The sequence below is a fragment of the Perca flavescens genome, chromosome 4 (genome assembly GCF_004354835.1).
Source record: "Perca flavescens isolate YP-PL-M2 chromosome 4, PFLA_1.0, whole genome shotgun sequence".
NCBI classification, from domain to species: Eukaryota; Metazoa; Chordata; class Actinopteri; order Perciformes; family Percidae; genus Perca; species Perca flavescens.
Window position 1 is genome coordinate 33,808,755 of NC_041334.1, and position 25,349 is coordinate 33,834,103.

At 41.4% G+C, this 25,349-nt stretch overlaps 1 protein-coding gene across 3 annotated transcripts; it reads left to right on the plus strand.

Moving 5' to 3' along the window:
- The first annotated feature begins 1,595 nt into the window (after positions 1–1,595).
- pfkfb4a (6-phosphofructo-2-kinase/fructose-2,6-biphosphatase 4a) lies at positions 1,596–24,923 on the plus strand. 3 transcript variants are annotated; one of them, XM_028575532.1, is made up of 14 exons: positions 1,596–1,820; positions 12,335–12,451; positions 12,600–12,696; positions 12,791–12,857; positions 12,967–13,041; positions 13,129–13,185; positions 13,278–13,399; positions 13,968–14,175; positions 14,284–14,430; positions 14,525–14,629; positions 16,657–16,786; positions 18,571–18,633; positions 18,757–18,821; positions 21,014–21,536. In XM_028575532.1, exons 1-14 carry the CDS (start codon positions 1,766–1,768, stop codon positions 21,071–21,073), a joined length of 1,368 nt encoding a protein of 455 aa, XP_028431333.1. In that variant the 5' UTR covers positions 1,596–1,765; the 3' UTR covers positions 21,074–21,536. The 3 variants fall into 3 exon arrangements, with proteins under 3 accessions (XP_028431333.1, XP_028431332.1, XP_028431331.1); XM_028575531.1 differs by lacking the exons at positions 1,596–1,820; positions 21,014–21,536 and adding exons at positions 9,968–10,257; positions 23,927–24,923; XM_028575530.1 differs by lacking the exon at positions 1,596–1,820 and adding an exon at positions 9,968–10,257.
- The last annotated feature ends 426 nt before the right edge of the window (positions 24,924–25,349 follow it).

The following is a 25,349-nucleotide window of genomic DNA, read 5'->3' on the forward strand; positions in this document are numbered from 1 at the left end:
GATTTGTTTGGGATGTTTATTTATCCCCATGATCCCCCACACACCCTTATTACACACAGATGATCCCTATTCAACATAGAAAAACAACTTCTAACAATAGGCTGCACCAGTGCTGGTTGAGGTGTGCACTGTGCAGTTATGCAATCCAATTTTAAAGTGCTCATATTATTGTTTTGGCTTTTTCCCTTTCCTATTATATTGTGTTATCTTTTTTGTGCATGTTATAGGTTTACAAAGTGAAAAAGCCCAAAGTCCCCCCCAAAGGGACTTACCATCTCCAACAGAAAACACTGTTCACCAACTGCTCCAAACAGCTCTATTGTAGTCCAGCCTTTACTTCAGAGACAAACATGCGTCACTTTGTAACACACGTTATAATACTCGCCTAGCTGCTAGTGTGGCACGCCCTCATACTCTGCTTCTGACTGGCTAGTAGTCCTTACCTAGCTACTGGGCATGTGCGACTCCCAACAAAGATGGAATAGAAGTGTGATGCACTAACCTAGAAATCTAGACGCACCCTAGTGGTAATTTGCTGCCAGGGTCGTCTAGCAACTCTCCGTTGGCTTGCGAGCTGGAAAAACCAAACTCTGGTCAGGCCAATCACATCGTGTATAGAGTCGGTGGGCGGGGCTTAACGTAATGACGGCAGAGTTGCGACGGTTCCGCGTGAATTCCCTGCTACTTGAAAACAAAGAAGATGGCCGCTGCTGCTGGCGAACAGCGGTCTTTCGAATCGGCTTAGGCCGCGACTCTGGAAGACTTGGAGTTAAGCACTGAAGTCATTCTTAAATAAGGAAGATGTGTTCAGAGTTTTTCTGACCGGATACGGCAAAAGTTTAATCTATCAACTAGTTGCTAAAACAGAGAGCTCAACACACCGGGTGAAAAGAGGAGCTGCAACAATGTGCAGTAGGCTACAACAAAAATCTAGTGTTTTTTTTTTTTTTAATTAAACCATGTAAACCTATTCTGATATAACCTCTAAATACAATTATGAACCTGAAAAAGAGCATAATATGAGCACTTTAAGCAATTACCTCAGATCAATTTGTGAGATTTGCTTTCAATCTGATATTAAAAAGTTCTGCTTCTTTATATCAAAAAGCCTGATTAATCATTGATTAGGTTATTACAACAATTAAACATGAAAAAGTTATAGTAAATAAAGTAAAAAATACTCATTGCACAAAAACAAGTTCTGCAAGTTAGACTGGAAAAAGTAACTGTTCCTGTTTCCCTGAGCTGTACATTTCAACATTCAACAACCTATCGTGTATCCTGTAAGATACGTAGAACAAATTATTCCCATGAAGTCTTATTGTCTGAGATTATAATTTAAAATGTTGGTGTTTTACTATCTGTGATCCACAGTTTAGCTGCATGACGTCCATGATGTAAAACGTTTCCTGCAATTTATAAAGTATCCTAAATTAAACCTTAAGTGTCATAAGACACAGTACAACTTAAGCCCTGTCAGGACTTGTGGGGACATTTCTCAGCAGTCAAAGGGTGGGTAGGGTGTAGGGGGGGGCAGGTAGGCTGCTACCTCACACACACACACACACACACACACACACACACACACACACACACACACACACACACACACACACACACACACACACAGACAAACACACACACCCTTCACTGATGCTCACTGTACACAAGTGGGTGTGTACAGTGAGTCTCAGTGAAGCGCTCAGCAGGCGGGTGCTGGACTCACGTACACCGCCAGGCACCGCGCTCCATCAGACAGACGCCCATGATGAGAGGCTGCTCCAGCCGCACCAAGCTTGCACAGAACCAGGACAGAGCGGGTAAGAGACGTTGCTTTGAAGGATCCAGTAGACCCGGGCACGCAGGAGTTTAACTTGTGCATCTGTAACCGGATGACAGAGAGGGGCAGGTCGAGCAGCCCTTCAAAGACATAAACAAGAGCCGATGTGCTGTACGTGCGGCGCTGTACGTCACCGAGTTTACCCTACATAGTAACAACAGGCGACAATCTTCGGTTTAATTATAGTGACCATGCCTCGTTTGTGACAGCGGCTGTGCTTTAAAACAGAGGATGAAAAGCCAGGCGGATGTTTTTGGACTGACTGCTGACGAAATTAAAAAAAAAAAAATCAAAAAAAAAAATCTGAATACTTCGTGTAGCCTAAATAAGCTGATCTCCCATCAGGTTTCTTTCCAGTTATTAATATGGTCATGTCCTACACACTGATCATGCTGGAGATGCTGCTGCCGAGGTGGATGGTTTTGCGTTTCCTGGCTGTTTGTTGTGTTTATGGTTGTGATTGGTACAGCTCAGACTGGGCTGCTGCGATCAGATGTCTTCTAAGCACTGAATATTTGGGTTCGTGATCTGAAGCGGTCTCTATGTTGGTTTACTGCCGAGTGTGAACACACTATATTTGGAAATGACTTGTCCAGTATATTTCAGGCTAAAGGCTGTTAGCTACAATCAGAGCCTGGCTGGCAGCAGCTTGGAGGAGGAGCTCACAGAGCTGTTTCCTGTTAAAGTAGTATGCAAGATTGAACTATCTAATCTGAAAACTATATTTCCCATAGTGCACATACTGTATATGAATGACTGTCTGCTGCTGTTTTCACACAGGCTACCCAAGCTTAATGCAGATACCATAAGATACTTTAAATAGCCTACATGTTGCCTGATTACATTTTATGCAGCTGACAATGTACTGTGTTTTCCCCCCTCAAAACTTTGCACTGCAGTGTGTAAGTATTACCTGGCTGAAAAAGCTAAGAAAATATATCCCTATAGCATGAGTTAGTGTGCCATTTATTTGTGGACCCGATGAACCTGACATATATTATAGTCTACTAGCAGTCAGGGAATTTGAGAGAGATTAGGAGCTATTTAATTAGAAAACCTCCATCTCACCATATTTAGGTCACAGGCCTTGTTGCTCTTAAGACTGACACTAAAGCTTAATATAACCAGTGCATCAGATAGTACATAAGGAACGGGTAAACAGATGAACAGATAGGCCTGCTAACCTGAAAATGTACCTGCACAGTGCAATTCAATCCAATACAACACCTAGATGCAAAATGTCCTGTCGTTGTAAAGCTTGTATTGTTCACTTTTTGTTGATGCTATGTTAGTATGGATTTATCTCCATTTCTTAAAGGTCCCATGGCATGATTTTTTTTTCACTTTATGAGGTTTTTTAACATTAATATGAGTTCCCCCAGCCCGTCTATGGTCCCCCACCGGCTAGAAATGGGGATAGGTGTAAACCGAGCCCTGGGTATCCTGCTCTGCCTTTGAGAAAATGACAGCTCAGATGGGCCGTTTTGGAATCTGCTTGTTATGAGGTCATAACAAGCAAGGTTACCTCCCCTTTCTCTGCTTTGCCCGCCCAGGAAATTTGGCCAACCCATGAGAGAGAGAGAGAGACATCATGGCTTTCAAACGAGCAAAGTGGCAGTTGGTCAAGGCCACACCCCCACCCTCCACCCAGGCACGGATTTAGAATGCAGAGGCCCCTGGGCACAAAATCTTGGAGGCCCCCCCTCCACCCTCTCAGAACTTATGGCCCAAACTCACACAGCATCTACATTTTTAGAAACAGTAAAAGTAAGCTGTGGGTTTTTCTTTAGTTTAAAACAAAACCACTTTCTCCAACTCCATTTCTTGTGATGTTAATTGTGACTCTATAAATATCTATAAAACAAAGGACAAAATTGAAACTATCACAGAACAAAATCAACAGAATGTATTGCAATAAAACAGATAAAAATCTATGAAAATACAGCCTAAAGAGCTGACTTTGGAAAAACAGCTGATTGTTGAGCACCTCTTTTTCTCTCTCTCACTGTCTCTCAAAATAGGTTGAGTATAACTTATACGTATAGGCCTATACAGCTAACTCTCAGCGTGAAATGTAGTTCTCAAAGTTAAGTTGCACAACTTAATGTATGGCAACTATTTTATTCTAGGTCATAATTTCCTGATATGTAATGACACCTGACAATGTAACGCCATTACCAATGTTGTTCAGCTCTACATCTCCACCAAATCCATCACCACGGCAACTCACTCCACTTTGACCATTGGCCTCAGTGAAATTAAATCATGGATGCAAACCAGCTTTCTCAAACTTAACTGTGACAAATCATCGGTCTCAAATTCCTCTTCAAAACATCGCACAACTTTTGCTTCACCATCTGTAAATGCAATCTGTCTCCCTCCTCACACATCCACACCATCAGGAGTTAGTTTGGACAGCAACCTGTTCTTCGAAAAGCATGTCATCAAAATCACAACTGCCTTCTTCCACCTTAAAATCTGTATCAGTATTATTTTATGGTTTATATGTTTGTATATTTGCACACTTTACATTTTAGAGAAAGAAGTATAGCCTACTTTATTTATTTATCATTTTTGTATTACATTATCTGCAGAAATTATTATATTTGGTGGTGACAAAACCCATATTAAATATGCAGACCTACAGTTAGGTGATTTTGGCTTTGCAAAGATGCCTGCTCGCTGTCCGATGATATGAATGACCACGTTATGTCTTACACAGCAAACTAATTCTTCTTCACTGGTAAGACCAGTGACACACACGCACGCACGCGCGCACACACACACACACACACACACGCGCAGACACGGCACCGAGTGGGGCTCTCGATGATCGGTTCTAAAATTATTAAAAACAACAAAGCTATACTTCACCGATTCTCTGCAGTGAACTGACGGAAAAAGCAAAAGATATAGGCTCCTTTTAAAATATGCATGTGAAATATGACGTGAAAGTACCCTCAACTAGAGAATGACTCCCACATATGATGCATTTAAATGCATTGATAAGCTTAGACCGCGTTTCTTGTCATAAAAATGAACAGTCTATCAATACAACAACGTTACATGATTTAAAAAGCAACCTATCATATGGGGAGAGAGCAGAGGTGCTGGGCTCTAGCTACATCAGAAACCTGTCCTGATCTTGTTCTAATTGTTCATCTAAATAGCCAGGCTGGATGTTGTGCTAAACTCCTCATCGCTAGCATCACCGCAGGCGTCGCCAGGCTCTTTATTAGCGTCGAGACGACTTGTGAAAAAAGTGGAGATGGTTGGAATATTAGTCCTAATTAAATCCTCTCTGCTATCCTTCTCCCTTTTAGCTTTCCGTTTTGTGGCTCCGCTGCTCCACCGTTTTTTATCCATGTAGTTTGTTTTGTTTTCTCGATGTCCTCTACTCTCTCTCTCTCTCTCTCTCTATCCTCCACCGCCTGTCTTGCCGCTATCAACAGTTTCCGCGGTAACCTGACTCGTAGTCATCAGACAGCCTAAAAACTGATCATAATACTTTTTTTGTGTGCAACTAAATTATTGTTAACACACATACACACAAACACACACTAATTAATTAATTTTATTTGTAATTTAATTTTAAATAAAAAAAAAAAAAAGGATGAGGCCACACAGTTAGTGGGGTCTTGGAGGCCCCCTAGAGGTCGGAGGCCCCCGGGCACCAGCCCAATCGGCCCGGTGGTAAATCCGGCCTTGCCTCCACCTTGCCCCCCCTCTCTCCTCCTCAATAGCTTCAGACACAGAAATGGCACATCCTAAGGAAAGCTCATTGTGGGACTGGCTTTAGTGGCTGTAATTCTGCACCAAGGCTGAATTTCAGGAAAGAGACTTCAGGTACACTATTAGGGGACCACTAAGGTCTATATAAAAGAGACTTCAGATACAGTATTAGGGGACCACTAAGGTCTATATAAAAGAGACTTCAGATACAGTATTAGGGGACCACTAAGGTCTATATAAAAGAGACTTCAGATACAGTATTAGGGGACCACTAAGGTCTATATAAAAGAGACTTCAGGTACAGTATTAGGGGACCACTAAGGTCTATATAAAGGAGACTTCAGATACAGTATTAGGGGACCACTAAGGTCTATATTAAAGAGACTTCAGATACAGTATTAGGGGACCACTAAGGTCTATATAAAAGAGACTTCAGATACAGTATTAGGGGACCCCTAAGGTCTATATAAAAGAGACTTCAGATACAGTATTAGGGGACCACTAAGGTCTATATAAAAGCATCCAAAGAGCACCATGTCATTGGACCTTTAAAGGAATTCGCCACCGTTTGTTGAAATATTTCTTATCACGGTCTACCCTGGCTGTAGATAGGTGGGCCAACGCATTTTTTGTCTCAGTGCAAGTAATTAGGCTGTTTTTTGTCTTTTGTTGACTCACTCTTACTACAACATGCTAACCGGCAACATAGGATTCCATTCACTACGCTAAGCTAACTAGCGGCGTCGCTGCCGGTGTTGCACCAGACTAAAACAATGCATGCACAAAAAATGCGTTGGCCCACCTATCTACGTCTAGGGGAGACCGTGATAAGCCCTATTTCAACAAACGGCGACGTATCCCTTTAAGCCCTTGTGACAGTGGAGTTACTGGACTGCATTATTTTTTCTTTTGAGCTGCTGTAGCACAGGAATTTCCCCAGTGTGGGATTAATAAAGTCTATCTTATCTTATCATTCATTTGAAAGGTACTCTGTTCACATGACATGGACAGAATATAAGAAACACCTTTATACAAATCTTCTGACACCTTTGCCCCTATAAAGTCTGAACATTATGAGCATTACATCTATAGGAAATATATGTTGCATGGCTGTTGAGTTGGATTGCATTACAGGTGTTTCTTATACACTGGTAGTTTACATGCCTGGGTCAACACACAGCCAGAGAAAGAGGGAGAGTAATGCTGCCATCTCATGGACATTGTCAGCTTATGCTTGTTGGGATTACCTTGAATGCCCTCAATGAGAAAAGGAATAAGCATTTTAAAACATTTGTCACTTAGTGATTGCTGATTTTATTTGCGTGAACTTTCCGTACGCTGCCAAGAGACAGAATAGATAGCATTATTGTCAAATAGATCTTTTTCACAGAAGATATTTGGCTTTTCATGGAAATTAACTAATTAACATCAACAATAGCTCTGTTCTGTTCAAATGTTCCAGTAAGTCAGTGTGACAGTGAGTCAGCATGCACGATACTACGACCCTGAAACTGAAGCATTTACATGTAATTCAGTCATCATTGATGTTACATACATGTACATGTTACACTGTTACCACACAGTGTTGAGTGTGGAATCAGTGGAATCAGGCCACATAACAAGTGGACCATGTCCATGGGTGTGTGGGGCCTTTTAAAGCAGCATTTCTAGGTTTCCGTTTTTTTCTTTGCTGCTCTCTCAGTGTTCACTTCATTTGGTGTGGTAGTACTACTACCGTAGTAGTATAGTTTTTATTACAAATTTGAAAAGATAATAATGCACGTATGCTTTAAGGTTGCATTTTAAAAGTCTAACTTACCACCTTGACCCCTAGATAGTCCCCTGAGGTATTCTAAATGTTCATCAGGAATATCTCTCTGCTGCATGTACTGTAGAATGACAAATTGTTTTATGTGTTATGCTGAAGCCAGTTGTGGAGTCTCCAAATCACTTTTCCAAACTTTTTCTTGTATTTCTTGTTGTCGCTTCCGTTAAGGATACAGATTATTGAGACTATTGGCAATACATGCGGCAATTTATATGGCAAAAAAAATTTGCCAGCAAAACAAATTTCTAACAACTTTTTCCTCTTAAATCTGCACTAATCAATATTTTTATATAGACAGTGGAGCAAATGACTGTATAATGTGAGAGGAGATGTTTACAGTTGCTTGTTGTTGCAGTTCCCCTCACTATGAAGAGTTTGAGCGTCTCTCAGCTCATTGATTTGGTTTAACGGCTCGCAGCTGAACTGTTTTGGTTCACTCTCACTGCTCGCATCAACCCCCATTTCCAGCCAAAGCAGGCAGCTGCTGTCAGTGAAAAAGCTCTGTACTGTAAGTTACAGAAACAGCAGACAGACCTGGTAAACATAATGGATCATTTCGCAGCCAAGGAGCAAGATATTTCCCTAGGAGTTGGTGAAGACATAGACTATCTCCACATCGCTGTGGTAAGGTCTGGCTACACCACACATTAATTCCAGGATAGTAGGGTTGTTTGCATTTCTTTAAAACAATCGTCTTGGGCGGCGCTAAGCTCCGGACGCAGTGACGGTGGCTCTGCAAAATCGTCTCAGAAAGTTTTGCACATTTGCACCCTGCAAAATAAAACGCCACAAAATATTAAATGAAGTTAACTGTTCACACAATGCAGTAACGTGAGTTATCATGTTTAATCGTAATTTACTCATGCAGTATCGCTGTGTGTACTTTGTCCATATAGCACGGTAGCCTAAGCACACATACGTCGCCACTACATCTTGGCGATGTTATCAAAGTGCGGTGGGAATGCGTAGGTTTTTGAGCGTTTGCTCACTTGCATGACCCGCGATCAATTGCAGATGAAGCGATCTTTTGCATACGTCGTGGCGACATATGTGTGCTTACTGGGCAGACGTCCCACCAATCAGTCCCAAAACGTCCCAGTTAGATTGTAAATGCTGTAAACGTATTCCTTATTTCTTTTCGATCCAAATTTGCTTTAAATCTTGCCATTTTCAGCGTGTAGCTTGCTAGCTCTAAGTTTGTTGTTTACCGTAGCGAAGGGATTTTGAGAACGGCAACACGCAGAGAGCGGAAGGTGAGGGACACCCGGCACAGTGGAAAGGTTCTGTTGATCCAGATTAGTTAAAGGTGCTGTAGGTAGGATTGCGAAGATCCAGGACTTAGCCAAAAAATGTGAACATCGACAACTTTTCATTCCCTGCCCCCTTTCTGCTAAAGCCCAAAACGGTCTCCTAAGCCCCTCCCCCCACAAGGGAGAATGAATGTGTGTGCATGAGCAGTGATTGACATCACCCCGGCCCTGATTGGTGCATCTGAACAGGGAGCTGTGGGTTTTTGCAAATCACACTACATGCTGTAGGTGGTGCCACAGGAGCTGTTTGTTTTTTTTAAATGACCTGCTTCATGTAGTTGTACTGGAACATAGGGTCAGTTTCAGCTAATATGACAGAAAGTTAGTTTTATAAGTCTTACCTACTGCACCTTTAATGGAGGTAGAGTGAACATTTGACCTACATTGGGTGGCCTGCATTATTAGTTACACCTGTGCCTTTCCTGCTGTGACATGTCAAAACATCTTTTGTAAAAAAGGGTTTCTATTAAAGTAGCATTACTCTTTCAGCATCTAGCACACTAGTCTATTATTGGTGCATTTTCCAACGGCGCCCCGCTGCAGAGCTTAAGGGGTACTACATCCCACCTCCGACTCTGGGACCCATCTCCAATGCCAGGACCTGGCCATGACCCATGACCCATGACTGTCTATGTGGAAAATCAGCGCTAGGGTATCTCTCTTTCAAAACAAAAGACATATCATAAAAGCTTGGATTGTGGAAGATGTAGGCTATGTCTGTATTGCCTATGAAAATCTATGATTCAGGCAGAAATAAAATGTACGGATGAGTTCATGTATTAAAATGTTATTAATTGTATGTAATTTCATTATAAAATAGATCATACTTTTTTCTTTGTGGTGCTAACGTTAACCAGTGTAGCATATGAAGTATGGGGGGGTTAGCAAACTAGCTAACTATCTGACCACTATATGAGTACAATTTAACAAGTTGATGCCACCAACTCTTGTCACAGTGTTGTAAAGCAGACATTAAATAAATTGTTTTATATCTATGGACAGCACAGCGCTCTGAGCCTATGTAATATTATGAAGCGTTTGACCGACGTAGCCTATGACCTTAAAAAACTTTCTTGAAAATTAACTTTCAAATGTTAATTTTCAGGTAAGGAAAGGTTAAGTATACATAAAAAAAAAAAAAAAAAAAAAAAAACTGCAAGTTGCTTGTGTTTGTGGATGAGCACAGCTCAAGTCACTTACGGTTAAGCAGAGGATGTGCTGCGCCCGTACTACAGTTATTACGGCCGGCTGTGGTGGCCAGACCGAAGCACGTGACATTAGGTAGAGCGAGAGAGACCGGCGACCGGATCCACCAAGATCATCTCTCCATCACCGCAGACCAGCGCGGATGAAACACCGGTCGTCTTCAGAGCAGCATCACGGGAAAAGGCCCCGTGTTCCCGCCGCGGCTGCCACCACCTCGCCGCAGGACACAATGGAGGACAAACCACCGTCAAATCCGCGGGAGCTCACCCAAAACCCTCTCAAGAAGATCTGGATGCCGTGTAAAAATGGCCTTCCTGAAAAACACATTTCTCAAAGAAAGAGTGCGTATGACGACTCGGCGTCAGTTAACCTCTGATGATTTGGGCGGCTGTTATGTCATTTCTTTTGTCTGAGGTTTGTTGTGTGCATGCGAGAGCGCTGTGGTAACTTAAATCGTGCTAGTTCGCGCGCCCCCCTCTCCCTCCTGCGTAACGTTAACGTTAGCATATATCTAAACCTGCTGTGACGTGTTCGCTAACGATACAACGGTGATAAACGAGTTCAGGTGCCTTGCTGTTTGCTGCAGCCATCTGGTTCACACGGTTATGTAATAATTCACATGATGTTCGCCGCAGATGAGTGCTGCTCACATGGAGAAGAAAGGACTGGCACCAGGGGTGTCCATCTCATTATCGCCTCTGTGTGCGCCAAGCCAAGCTCTAGTTGTTGGTAAACAGGAATTGTATGCCTGCAGTCATGTGGATGATCCCCCCCCGTGGATGTGCTGTTGTGTTTCATCTGCACTCACATTGGTCACTTGCCAATGCTCGCCATGCTTTTACACACAGAGGGGAATGTTACAACGTGGAGCTAACCAAAAAAATGCATGTGGTGGAGTAGCAGCACCCATAAAAACTGTCACGCACTCTGACCCAGTCATCTGTGCACACACTGCTACTGAGTGTCACGCTTTTATGTCTTGAGTAGTTAAAGTGCAGCGTTTCACAACCCCTCAGGCGGCCGTGAACTCTGCTCCTGGATGACTACAGTCTCAGAGTGCCGTCATTATAAGGAGGACAATCTAATATATGTTAATATTGACTTTGTAATATGCAAGGTAGTATAAGGGGAGATTTTGAAAGTGATGGACAGGGGCGATTCTAGGATCAGACCTTTAGGGGGGCTCGGTCCCCTAATGAGAATGTGACATGGAGTGCCTTGCAAAAGTGTTAACCCCCCCCTGTTAAAAACGTAATGTTGATGTCGATAACCTCTGAGCCAGCTACTGAACAACAACGTCAGCTAAAGTTTTTTGACACTGATGGAACTAAACCTGACACTTTATAAGCCACAGTGATACTGACGTATTTGACCCAATCTTCTAACTCATAATTTTAGTCGCTTACGTTTCAATTTGAGTTCTAATCTGTGCCATGAAATAACCAACTTCTTCTCTGGGGACTACCATCGGTACACTTTACAACCGCACTCCTTCTCTCCCTCTGACCGATCAGATAGAGACTGGCAGATAGAGAGTCTGGCACAACCTCCTCCGATTGGCCAAAACTACGTTTCTGTTGACTCTTTCCTTGACTTGGTTACAGGTGCATAGCACACAGCGGCGACAGCAACACAGGATACTAAACCTGTTTCAAGCTCTTTGAACCTTATTCAGTCCTTCCAGAAAAATGAAGGAGTTTTTTTGTGATTTGTTCTGGGCAAAAATCCATGAAAAAAAAAAAGTGATTTTCCCCCAACACCCTGCTTTTCGATGATGTTCACGTCGCATAATTACGTCACTTCATAATGTTCTCATGGCAACAGGGGAAAATGGCTGCTCTTCTGTGAAGTAAACGCAACATTTTTCAACTTTCTGCTAAGATATGTGACTTTTTTGCAACAAAAATGCGGGGATTATGAAATCATGCAAGCCCCGCATATTTTGCGTGGAAATCGGCAATTTATGCGGCGAAAGTGGGGCGTATTTAAAAAAAAATGCAGGGCCCGCATAAATATGCGGACTTTGGCTGATTATGCATTGAATTATGCGATCATAATCACGTTTTTCTGGAGGGAATGGTTATTTGTCCTCTGTCACTAATAGACAAGTTTGCAAACTCTAATTTCAAGCACTAAAATTTATTTAAACATTTTTTTTTTACTATTATAATTTTTAGGGGGGCTGAGATGAAATTTAGGAGGGCTTGAGCCCCCCTAAACAGGGTCTAAAATCGGCAATGGCGATGGAGGCATATTTGCAGCTGTGAAAATAATTGTTGAACAAAACCTTAGATAAACTAATGCTTGTGCTGAGGCATTACACATTTTACGCCGAAATAAGTTTCTCATCTTCCATATGCATTATGTGTGATCAGCACATGACTTGAGCTTTCTTTCCCCTCCCATCTTTCATTCCAGTATGTATGACCAACTGTCCCACCCTGATTGTGACAGTGGGCCTTCCTGCCAGGGGGAAGACCTATATCTCAAAGAAGCTGACCCGCTATCTTAACTGGATCGGAGTGCCCACCAGAGGTACGACTTCTCGGGCTCTGTCTGCTGAATAGTATTGTAGAAGCATCAGTTCTAAAGAATAAAGGGAATTGGTTCAGGATGTGCATCACAAGTTTCATGCTGAAGAGAAAGGTGATCTCAAGTGTCCTTGCCTCCATCTTTCCAATAGAGTTCAATGTTGGACAGTACAGAAGAGAGTGTGTGAAGATCTACAAGTCCTTTGAGTTCTTCCGTCCAGACAACGAGGAGGGGTTAAAGATCAGACGGTAAGAGTGGCAACTGGACTCGGACTAATGTAACCATTTATTTTATTTTTTTAACCACCAACCAAGTGAATGAGGTTATCTGTGATTTTTACAGACAATGTGCCTCAGCAGCGTTGAACGATGTGCGACAGTATCTCGCAGAAGAAGGAGGCCAAGTGGCGGTGGGTCAAATGTTAAATTCTGTTTTAGTTCAAATGTTTCAGGCAGATCAAACACAGTGTGCCATGCTGCCCAATCTTATCCACTTTGTTTTCTGTCCGTGTTAAACAGGTTTTTGATGCAACAAACACCACCAGAGAAAGGAGGGAAACCATAATCCAGTTTGCAGAGCAGAATGGCTTTAAGGTATGTTGTTGGGTCACAATTCCGGGAGGACGTACTGCATCGGTTGACATTCAGGCTAATCTTGAATTTTTCCTCCTTTTCTCTCAGGTGTTCTTCGTGGAGTCGGTGTGTGAAGACCCAGATGTCATACAGGAGAACATAGTGGTAAGTGTACAAGTTTATCTGTTTATTTGATCTCAGTAGAAAATGAACTTCTGGCCCTGTTGTACTCACTACTTTGCTGTTTCACTGACCAGCAAGTGAAGCTGGGTAGCCCCGACTACACCAACTGTAACACCGAAGAAGCAGTGGAAGATTTCATGAAGAGGATCAAGTGTTATGAAAACTCCTACGAGACCCTCGACGAAGTCCTGGACAGGTGAGCTGAAAGCTGCTGTGGCGAGTGTTTTTAGGAAAGATGTCCTAGCTTTAGCTAAACTATGGAAATAACTATCTTAGAAAATGATCTATTCAATTCAGAAATATTTCCAAAGGTTGTTATGACATTAACTATGTAGGATAGTCCTCTGTAGGGCTGCTCGATTATGGCAAAAATAATAATCACGATTATTTTGGTCAATATTGAAATCACGATTATTTAACACGATTACTCATTAACGTTTGGATATAATGGATATTGTCCAGGGTATAATCTGTTAGTGTCCTTTATCTCACAGAAAGAGTCTTTGGATCAGAATAAAATCTGTTTTACTACTGTGAGTCGGTTCAGCTTTACAGATATCACACATAACGTTACACAGCTAATGAACAGTTCCACAGACATAACACAATGTTCACTCACTATGACCACTACTACTGTCATTACGAAACATTGGGCCAAAATATCATCAATAATGTCGCCGTCAGTGGGCTTATTTGCTAGCTAACCTTAGGAAAAATCGCGCTTCGTCTGGCAGTGTGTTACCGTGTCTGTTGTGTCCTCTCAGGGATCTCTCCTACATTAAAATCATGGATGTGGGTCAGCGCTACTTGGTCAACCGGGTGTTGGACCACATTCAGAGCCGTATTGTCTACTACCTCATGAACATTCACATCACGCCGCGCTCAATCTACCTGTGCCGCCATGGGGAGAGCGAGCTCAATGTCAACGGGCGAATCGGAGGAGACTCGGGCCTCACACCTAGAGGCAAAGAAGTATATCACACTTTTTCAACAATAGACATGTCTTGAGTTTTTTTACTTGACTAGGTGAGTTAGTAAAAAATGAAATGTTTTTTGTTTTGTTTTTTCTTCTCCATGCAGTTTGGGAAGAAGCTGAGCCAGTTCATCCTAGAACAGGGCATCAGTGACCTGAAGGTGTGGACCAGTCAGATGAAGAGAACCATCCAGACAGCTGAGGCTCTTAATGTGCCCTACGAACAGTGGAAGGTCCTGAACGAGATTGATGCAGTGAGTACTACGTTCTTGGCTGCTAAGCATAGCTGTTTGCTGACATGTTTGTGGTGTTTAAGAAGTTTAATCTGTGTGTGTGATGTAATTTTAGGGCGTGTGTGAGGAGATGATGTATGAAGAGATCCAGGACCACTACCCTCTGGAGTTTGCTCTGAGGGACCAGGACAAATACCGCTATCGGTACCCGAAAGGAGAGGTCTGTGGCTGAAATGAACGTTATGTTTTGTCTAATGATGGGATGTGGTTATGTAACTGTTAAAGTGTTTTTTTTTTTTTTTTATGGTAACGTTGACTTGGACATTGTGTCTGTTTGAATTTTGGAATTTTCCAAAGCAGAGTTGGTCCTCCTTTGTGAATAACTCTCTCTCATACAAACTCACACGTAGCCACAAACACAATTAAACCGCATCCAGATGGCTACTGGCCACTTACTCTCTGCTAATGAGCCTGTGTGTGCATGCGTGTGATCACGTTGTTTATTGTGTGTCTTAGTGTGTGTCCGAATGCCCGCTGGTCTGTTCTCACCTTAAGTCCATCCCATTTGCTTTGGGGAATCTTGTTAAAGCTTGTTGGTCGAGATGGCCTGTATGGATTTTTCCACCTGCTAAAATGTCAATCTGTTTAACTGAGATTGATTATTTAGCAGAATGTGTGAACAAATGGATTGTATGGATGTTTTTACTTACAGATTTAGAGCTCTTTCTCTGTTTTTATATATCATTTATTAGGGGGTTTGACCCCTATTGTTTTTGATCCAGTTTATTATTAGAGTTTAAACCCCAAAGGGGTAGAACTCAAATGTTTTTGCTCCGGGTTATTATTATTTGTCGTCTTCCACCGCGGCTCAAATTGCCGTGAGCTGGAATGAGCTAAAACACCAAGCTTGGCCCAATGACTGGAAATGATCTGCATTCGGGTCGCAAGAAATATGAGCCCAATCGGCCGCATGGTGGCGCTACAAACAATGAATGTGAAAAACCATAAAAATTAATAGAGCTTTGTCAAAATTGGTATGCAGCCTTGCAGGACTGAGATACAGGGCTTAGCAGGGAGTTGCCTATAACTCAAGTTCATCTTGAGTAATCCTGCCTCAAATCAATGGAGATATCTGGCACGATGATCTCAGCGTACGTACCAAGTTTCAATCTGAAAATCCAGTTTTAAGGAAGGCGAAATGGCGGTACTTATTAAAATGCTGCAAGTATTGTAGTGATGAAACAGGTATGTGCTTGAACTCATCCCTTTTTCAATACAGCATTAAATTATCTGACTTTTCAGCTTTTGTAAAGACCAAAATCGTTCAATTCTCCTTGCGCCTTTGACGTTTGGTGATTGGGCTGCTTGCTAGTGGCGTCTGTGGCTCAGGTCTACCTACCAGATCCCGGGCCCTGCAGTCCCATGACAAAGTGTCTTTGGGCCCCCTAACTGTTACTAGGCCTGAACAATAAATTGTTATAAAATCGCGATCTCGATTCACCCCTGTTCACGATTTAATTTTTAAATGACTTCGATTTTTTTTCTTTTTTTCTTCTACAATTAATTTATTGAAAGTATTTGACATTGACATGTTTTTATTATGTAAAGACATGTTAAAGGGCCATATTTAGTTCAATGTGTTATATGTCACTATTTTTGGTAGCCTACTGTACTTAAATGGCCAGTATGTACTGTACTTTGTTTTCTTTATTCATTGAAGCCTCTATGTTTACAGGCTTGTAGTGATTCGCAATGTGCTATAGGTGCAAAAAAAATCAGTTTGGTACTGCCAATTTGTTTTGTTTTGTCATGGTTTATGTGTGGTTCAACTGTTACCGATGCCGCGCCATCCATGTGTGAATTTGTGTGAATGTTTATCTGACGAGCAGGTGGCACCTCATATGGCTGCCTAGCCCACAGTGTGTGAATGTGTGTGAATGGTGCCTGTAATATGTAAAAGCACTTGGAGTGGTCATTAAGACTAGAAAAGTGCGATATAAATGCAGTCCATTTACATCCTTCTGTTGGCCAAGAAAGGGTTTGAACCCGTGAATTGCCGCTTGCACCTATAGTTTTTACCTCAAATGGAAAGGTCATTGTGTGCTCTTAATGATTATCTCAAAATATCTCCAATAGAAAAATCATAAATATTGATAGAGCTGCTTTAAGCTGATAATGATTCTCAAATGAAATCATACTCTGCTTTCTGCCAGTCTGATTTGCCTCTTTGTGTCTCTTGTGACTCAGTCCTATGAGGACCTGGTGCAGCGGTTGGAGCCGGTCATTATGGAGCTGGAGCGGCAAGAGAACGTGCTGGTCGTCTGTCACCAGGCCGTCATGCGCTGCCTGTTGGCCTATTTCTTGGACAAGACAGCAGGTCAGTCATTACGTAACACAAACGCATATGGAAAAAAAAATGCAAGTAAAAACGGTTTTGTGTGTGGCAGGGTACCTTTAAGGAGCCTATGGGGTTTTTAAGCAAGGCACCTTACCACACATATAAAAACATACACAAAAAAACTGCTGTTTAAACAGCCATGTGGGAAATGCAGGAACTCACTAAATTCACTAAGTAGCAAAAACCTGTAGCAAAAATGTCAAATTGAAAGTAATTGCATTGCTCTTACTTTCATTCCCTTTTTTCATAATACTAAACTAACAAAATCCAACAGTGTTTATAGTATATCTGGAGACTAGGGATGGGTGTAGTTAGGGTTTTATTGCTACTACTCTTATCTAGGGCTGTCCTCGACTAAAGAAATTCTTAGTCGACTAACACTTATACGATTTTGTCGACTAATCAATTAGTTGATTTAATTGACAGAGCTGCGCGCTTTGAGAGGTGGTTAAGACTAGAAAAGCACAATATAAATGTAGTTAATTAACCATCTGTTCTCCACAATTAATCCTGCAAAAGCACCACTTTAAATCTTGTGTTTACCAGAAATGTGCTCAGAAGTTTCTTGGAAATAAGTAATTAAGCATGAATAAGCATAAAAAATGACTAATCAACTAAAGAAATCTTAGTCGACTAAGACCAAAAGAGGTGGCAGCCCTACTCTTATCAGTTCTTTTTTTATTTCTACGAAATAATCCATTCTATTTCAAAGATTATTATTTAAAAAAAAAAAAAGAATACAAGCAGAACAGGTTAAGAAATTATATTTTAGAAATAAAAAAATATTGTTTATCAAGAAGCATTGTCTACAATATCAAAGCCACTATACTATAAAGTCTGTATCTCCCCGGAAACAAATCTAAATAAAATAATATTGCTGGCATCAAAGCACTGAGTGAAGTTTGAAAAGGATAAAGAACAGTCATCAGAAATCAGTTACTATTCAATTCAATTTTATTTATAGTATCAAATCATAACGAGTTATCTCAAGACACTTTACAGATAGAGGCGGTCTAGACCACACTCTATAATTTACAAAGCCCCAACAATTCCAGTAATTCCCCCAAGAGCAAGCATTTAGTGCGACAGTGGCGAGGAAAAACTCTCTTTTAGGGAGAGACCTCAGACAGACCCAGGCTCTTAGTAGGCGGTGTCTGACGGTGCCGGTTGGGGGTGTGATGAACAGAGGCGATAATAGTCACAATAAAGAAAATGGAACTATGACTAGAAATAGTAGTTGTAGTAGTTCATGGCATAGCAGGGCACTGTAGAGCGTAGCAGGGTGTAGCAGGGCATAGCAGCGACAGCTGCAACCATGATTTAGGTGTCACCCTAATCCAAGGAAAACTTCTGGGCAAAAAAAAAACTAAAAAACATAAGGACTCCGGGGAATAAGCTCCCCAGAGCTAGGTTACTATTATTCATCCTCTTCACTGTCCACCCACTGTTGCTGCTAATGTGGATTAACTTGTTCATACCGGTTGCTATAAAGTACCAGTGGTGAATGGGACACTGCGGATGTTACAGTGGGAAAAAAAAAAAACAGCATTTCTGCAAGTTTGTGACTGTTAAAAGGCATTTTGATAAATAACTTGTCTTTTTACAATCAAAGATTTTATTGCACTTACAGTAACAAGCATAGTTGTTAACTCAAGTTATATATTCACTTCCCACTCTTGTCCTTGGCTATATAAGTTAGTCTAGACAGGAACGAGAGTTTGTCTGGGTAGTTTCATGAACCTGTGCGTTTTGCCTTCACACAGAGGAGCTGCCCTACCTGAAGTGCCCGCTGCACACTGTGCTGAAGCTAACGCCAGTGGCCTACGGTAGGACGGCTCAACCATTAGCATATCACTTTAATATACTTCTAATGAACAGTAATGACAAATCAAAACCCACACTTTCCTGTCACCTGAACTAATGAAACAATCTTCTGTGTGCCTGCTCAGGCTGTAAGGTGGAGTCCATCAGTTTAAATGTGGATGCGGTCGACACACACCGAGAAAGACCAGAGGTGGGTATAACACACACCCACGCATACGCAGTACAGCTGAGCCACATTGTGCAATATAATTTTATAATCACTGGTGTGGAATAGTAATGAGCTCAGAGCAGGTTTGTGTGGGATTATGTGTGGATTACACACTACCGTTCAAACGTTTGAAATCGCCTGCCACAAAAGCTTGATTGGTTACAGTCAGATGGCTCAGAGAGGACTACTCTATATTTTTGAATGGTCTTTCGTGCTTTATGGTTATAGAAAGTTCTCCTTTACAAATCAATGTTATTTTGTATGAGGGTTGTTGAACCTGCGGCGCTGTGACAAGGCCTTTGTACATGGGGCGCACGCTCTACCAGGTGAGCTATCCAGGTGCCCCTGCAAAGCTAAAGCTCTTAAAACCTGACCAGTGAAATAGGAAGTTAGTCTAGGGTCAGTGCTGTTAATACTGTATCAGGAAATATCAGCTGAACATACTGTACTATGGACTGATGAATCACAGTTTAAACCTATTAAAAAGAAAAAGGCTCCCCAAAATGTTTAGAGGCCAAATGCACCATTGTGGTTTAATAATGATCGAGGGTCACTTACGCTTTTCTGGATTGGAAAACAAATTCAAAATCGAAGGGTGTTTGGTTGAAGAATAGTTTTCTCCACTGTCATGCAACGCTGTAGGCTTTTAATCCTCATCATCATCATCATCATTAATATTAATATTATTATTATTCTACCAAAACTATTTCAAACGTAAATAATGCATTTGGTGTATAAATTATGTTTTTTTTTTTTATCTTTGTTAAAATAGCCATTATTAAAGGAAAGAAGAAAAGCATCAATATAACTTTTGAACAGTAGTGTATGTTACCAGGACACAACAGGATGACAACAATGACTACTGCTCCTATTGCTTCTAACGCTCCACATTTTCGCCCTCACACAAATATGCTTCTGAGTGGATCATGTTACAGTTTCATACAGGGTTTGAGGCTGAAAAGCACTGATAAAAGTAGTCGCACAATGATGGTCGAACAGCCGGTAATAGTTCTCAGTGAGATACACCTGTCATAATACAAGTATCATGACAGAAAATATGTCTCTATATGAGTAATGTGATATGATGTAACGCTTAGAAAATCAATTCAATCAGGATCATTTATTCACACTTCCAGGTGACGTTTGGGATTTGATGATTGCCCATTACATCAAGCCCCTTTGTGGAATCTTAAAGGAACACGCCGACTTACTGAGACTTTAGCTTATTCACCGTATCCCCCAGAGTTAGATAAGTCCATACATACCCTTCTCATCTCCGTGCGTGTCGTAACTCTGTCTGACGCACCCACCGCTAGCCTAGCTTAGCACAGATCCTGGAGGTAACCGGCTCCATCTAGCCTACTGCTCCCAATAAGTGACGAAATAATGCCAACATGTTCCTATTTACTTTACATGAGACACAGCCATCTTCTAACCGCATACATACTGGGAACTACATTCTCAGAAGGCGAAGCACTGCTACTTCTGCTACTTGGGCAGAGTGATTTGCACGCAGCACCTGAGAAGCGCTGTGGTGAGGAGCAGCGGGGCTTTTCAGGTGTTGCGCTAATCACTCTGCCCAAGTAGCAGTGCTTCGCCTTCTGAAAATATAGTTCCCAGTTTGTATACGGTTAGAAGATGGCTGTGACCTCGTTATTTGTACACGCTGTGACTATACAAATCGCATGTAAATAGGAAAATGTCGGCGTTATTTTGTCACTTATTGGGAGCAGTAGGCTAGATGGAGCTGGTTACCTCCAGGATCCGTGCTAAGCGAGGCTAGCGGTGGGGGCATCGGACAGAGTTACGACACACACGGAGATGAGAAGGGTATGTACGGACTTATCCAACTCTGGGGGATACGGTGAATAAAAAGTCCCAATAAGTCGGCGTGTTCCTTTTTTGAGTTTTTAATGTTTTTATAACTGATAAATCGTCTGATACATTTTCTAAGACAAAGCGTGCCGTGAAGTTGTTTTATTTGTTCTTGACTTAATCTGCCAACACATAACTGGCAAGGACACGGGTCATAAAGACCGAAACGAAGACCTCAACCATGTGAAAAACATTTCATCACCGCAACCTCTTGCCCAGTCTGTGTGCAGTGGATTTCATATCTCCCTTGTGTTTTGATCCCTCCCCCTCTTTGTGTGCTTTTTTTTTTTATCAAACAGAACGTAGAAGTGTCGCGGATGTCAGAGGAGGCTTTGCTAACAGTGCCAGCTCACCAATGAGGGTGAACCTCTCGCCCCAACCCCCCAACCCCATACTCCTTTACCCTCCTTTATGCACAGTCTACCCTTCAGACGCACAATGTACCTGCCAAACTCAGCAACCTCTAGTCTTTTTGCTCCACCTTCCTTTTGATTGAATCACTGTTCTGATCTTCTGTTTCCCTTCACATATTTTGCGACGTGATGGTGGTGGTAATTGACTGGAATCCAGTTTCTAATTTTCATTATTAAAGCAACACTAGAGAACCTTTCCCGCTTCGGTCCCCCTACAGTTTGGAAGTGGAATTGTCCGTTACATTACATTACATTATGCAAGTTTGCCAGATTGGGCAGCGGATCTGTAGTTTGAATGAACCAAGGGAGGAAGCGAACATCCTCTCCTATGGAGACTTTTTGATGCTAACAAGCCATCACCTTGCGTTAGCATTCCATTGACTCCCATTCATTTTGGTGTCACTTTGACAGCGAATAACTTTACATCTGAAGCGTTTACAGACTCTATTTGTCCATTATTTATTTCCAAAGAAACACGACAATGTATAAAAGGCTCCATTACCTCGTACCTCACGTTATGGCTCCGTAGCAGACGTTTTGTATCATAACCACTTGACTTTCTGTCGCATAGTAGAGAAATTACCGTACAGTACAGTAGAAGCTCGCAGGCAGTTTTGACTTCCATTAGCTGTTTAGGTTTAATTACTAATGTTAACTAGCATGTTAGTTAGCAATAATTAGCCTGTGTCCATGTTATCTCCTTACATATACCTACACTCTCCGTCTCTGTGAGATTGGGAATGACTGAGATTTCTCTTGGCACAGCTACCAGAAGACTTACAACTTTCAGACAGGTTGCTCACGTCACATCTACGTCGTCTCTCTCAGTTGGAGGCTGCGCAGTAACGCTCAGCCATCACCAGAAAAGTGCTTCTAATATCCTTCACTGGTCTCCGTGGACGTCTACGCCGTGGCTTTGTCCATTTCTTTAACCGTTTATGGTAGAGATCTTCAACAGGGGGTCCTCAGAGTCATTGCAGGGGAGCCTCCAAATTATCTTTAAAAAAAAAAAAAAATGAAAATGCCTTAACATAATTCCAACATATTATTAGCAAATATAAATTCCCACTGGTGATACGCTTACTGACCTATAGGCAAGGTAGTCATTAAGATATCAGCCCACAGATATAGTTAATCCTAGAGTCACTGTGCCACACAATTAATATTTTAATAGCTTATGCAAAAAGGGTATGTAAGAAGGACGTTATTGTAGGCCCAGTTTAAAATGCAACTTCATTCACTTCAACCTGTAGGGGGGGCGACCGAAGCGGGAAAGGTTCTCTAGTGCTGCTTTAATCCTAAAACACAGATCTTCCGTTCTCCCATTTTTGGAGAATGAATAAAAAATTTTTTTTAATTGATGCTGTAAATCCCAACTGTGAAGCAATGAAACTCCAGCACCTTTTTCTTGTTGTTGAATTGATTAGTGATGTTTTTTGTTTTCTCATTGATCTCGTCTGATTAACTGATTTTACAGTGTTACGTTTGTGCAGTCTGATCAATTTATTTCTGTTGGTGGACATCAGGACACTCACTCTAATCTTAGTTTTACAGTATTGCACAACGCAAAACAAGGTTGTGCCTTTGTATATTTTGCACATAAAAAAAATAACCGCTCTGTTTATTTCCTTATTAAATGTCCTCTATTCCAGTTTGTCTCTAGTTTTAGGATGTCCAACACTGTCTAAAGAAAATCCTGGAATTACAGAAACACTTTGTTTTATTGTTGTTTTTTGTTGACAATGTCAAGGATCTTAAGTTTATTTATCTCAGAAGTAAAGAGGGGATTTTTCTGTTTAATGTTTCTAAATAAACTCCACTCAACCATTTCATGTATCCTTGCAACACTCTTCTTGTGCTTCATTTTAGAAGATTTGGCATGAACCAGTTTTCCTCTTTAATATCCGAAAGTTAGGCTCTTTGGTTATGTGCTTTACCTTGAAGGTATATCTTAAGATAAAATACATCTAGACTGAGCTGGATATTTACTACTCCTACTACTTGAAGATCAAAAGTGGCCGACCACTTCCTTTTTATTCATACTATCTACAGATCAGATGTTCAGTGCAGTGGCCTTCCTGCTTACTCTGCTGTGCAAACTGGAGCTTTACATTTCCCCATTCATTCATATGCAGAGACTCCACTGGGGTGCATAAGAAAGAGCTGCCATTCATCAGCCTGAACAAAACACTCACTGTGTCTCACACACACTTTTTTTCTGCCTCGATTTTAGAGTGACAAAATGTGATATTGATAATGCTGATATTCACAGCTAATAATACTGAGCTTTTATTAAAAGGCTTAGTTAGTTTTTGTAAATAAAAGATGATCTCGCAATGCCAAAACTAAGTCAAAGTTTACCAAGACACCAAGTACATGGTATGACCCAAATAAACGCATCTTGAAAAATAATGCATAATAAAAAGAGGCAAAAAAATGCTGCTACCGTGGGTCATTTTATGTTGATGGCAGCATCCGTTTGCTATGAAATTGGTCTTAATAATCTGAGTTTAAATACATTTTTAAAGGAACCTAAAGAATCCAGCACAGTTTCAAAAAGAGGTCAAATCTGTGGCCAAACTGTAGATGCATCATTCAAGAAGATGAAAAAGGTTTCTAATATGGCAAACTGTCTTGAAAGCCACGTCATGAAGAGAATACAGTGTTGGTTATCGCTAGTGCAAAAACAACCTGTGTTAAACCTTGTGTTTAATGTATGGTAACTAAATTGCAAGGCTTCGTTGTGTAACGCAGTGTTTATTCAAAAGGCATCTGACACTGAATCGTTCCTCTTTCCAGAATGTGAACATCCATCGTACAACTGAAGACGCCCTGCAGACCGTCCCTCCTCACCTCTGACTGCAGCAGTCGGACCTCTCGTTCTCTCGCTCCCTTTCGACGGACTCTTGTGGTCGTTTCACTTTCCCGGTCTGCACAGCCCGCTCACAGTGGTGCCCGTCTGGGTGATGATGTGCCTCCGTCTTGTCCTTCAACACCTCTGTAACCCTTATGTTCATCTTCTTTTTCTTTTATTTGATGGAGCTCAACCTGAACTTGTGTTTTGAGCATCAGTGTTCAAAGCTACACAGAGTGGCACTCAGCATAGCTGGGCCAGATTATTTATCTGGACCAAACTGTTGTCTTGCACAGAGGGGATTAAAAATGTAGCTCACAGCATATTCTTATTCCTATTTGTTACTATATTCAGTATGGTTACAGTGTGTTGATATTGTGCAGCAGTAAAATTAACACTCAACATGTTTGAAGTACTTACCATGTGGCTTCATCAATGATCTTTGTGCTACATGTTTTGACATGTTACTGTATAGTGCAATCCCTGTTATGTGAATTTAGCGATTAAGTGCAATTTGAAAGTTACAAACCTACATGGAAAACAATACTATAAAGCTTACTATTTTGACTATTATGTGGTGATTCAATGAAGGAGTGAATGGATGGACTGGGCGACGGCTGATGATTCTACACAGACCTATGATAAAATCTGAATTTCTTTTTGTGAAGAACGCATTCTGGCACACGAGGTATTGGAAATGCAAAAATGCAATATTAGCTCAAAGCTGTAGGCGTTTATATGGGTCATGACTTCAAAATGTACGTCCCAGCTTCATTGTTATGCTATTGTTTTGTATAAGCCAACCTGTTGTCATCTCTTGTCATTGTGAGTTTAATTATTATTAGGGCTGCACTAATATTTTCGATAATTTTTCTATTAATCTGCCAGTACTTTCTCAAATACTCGATTGATTTGTCAGTCTATAAAAAAGTCTGAAAATAATGAATGGGCATCACATTTTCTCAGAGCATGTTGACCTATTCAACAATGTTGTTTTGTCTTACCAACTGCCTTAAACCCAAATATATCCAGTATATTATCTCCAGCAAATATTAACATTTGAAAAGTAAAAAAAAAAATTGATTTCTGTTTGAATGAATGAATTCTGTTGATGAACTAATTGTTTCAGCTGTTATTTAGTGAGATCATGTGGAGGGTGCTGGTCAGATGGATAGGCTGGCTAATAATGGGACTGGTGGACTGGTCCAATCAGATGGTGCCAGCTGATGGAGGTTGGACGGGCCTCTTTTGTCTCACGTGGGTTCCCTGAGATAAGGAACTGGTGGAGCACGAGGAAGTGCAGGCTGCACGGTCAGAACTCAACAGGTGAACTGGCACGGTGTAAATATTTGATCATGAGCAGGAAGT

Excerpts from the sequence above, each read along its gene's own strand:
- pfkfb4a (XM_028575531.1), top strand. The coding sequence starts at position 10,059 with ATGAAACACCGGTCGTCTTCAGAGCAGCATCACGGGAAAAGGCCCCGT. Across the intron at positions 12,858-12,966 it reads AAGAAGGAGGCCAAGTGGCG|GTTTTTGATGCAACAAACAC; the intron begins GTGGGTCAAATG and ends CGTGTTAAACAG. Across the intron at positions 13,186-13,277 it reads TCATACAGGAGAACATAGTG|CAAGTGAAGCTGGGTAGCCC; the intron begins GTAAGTGTACAA and ends TTCACTGACCAG.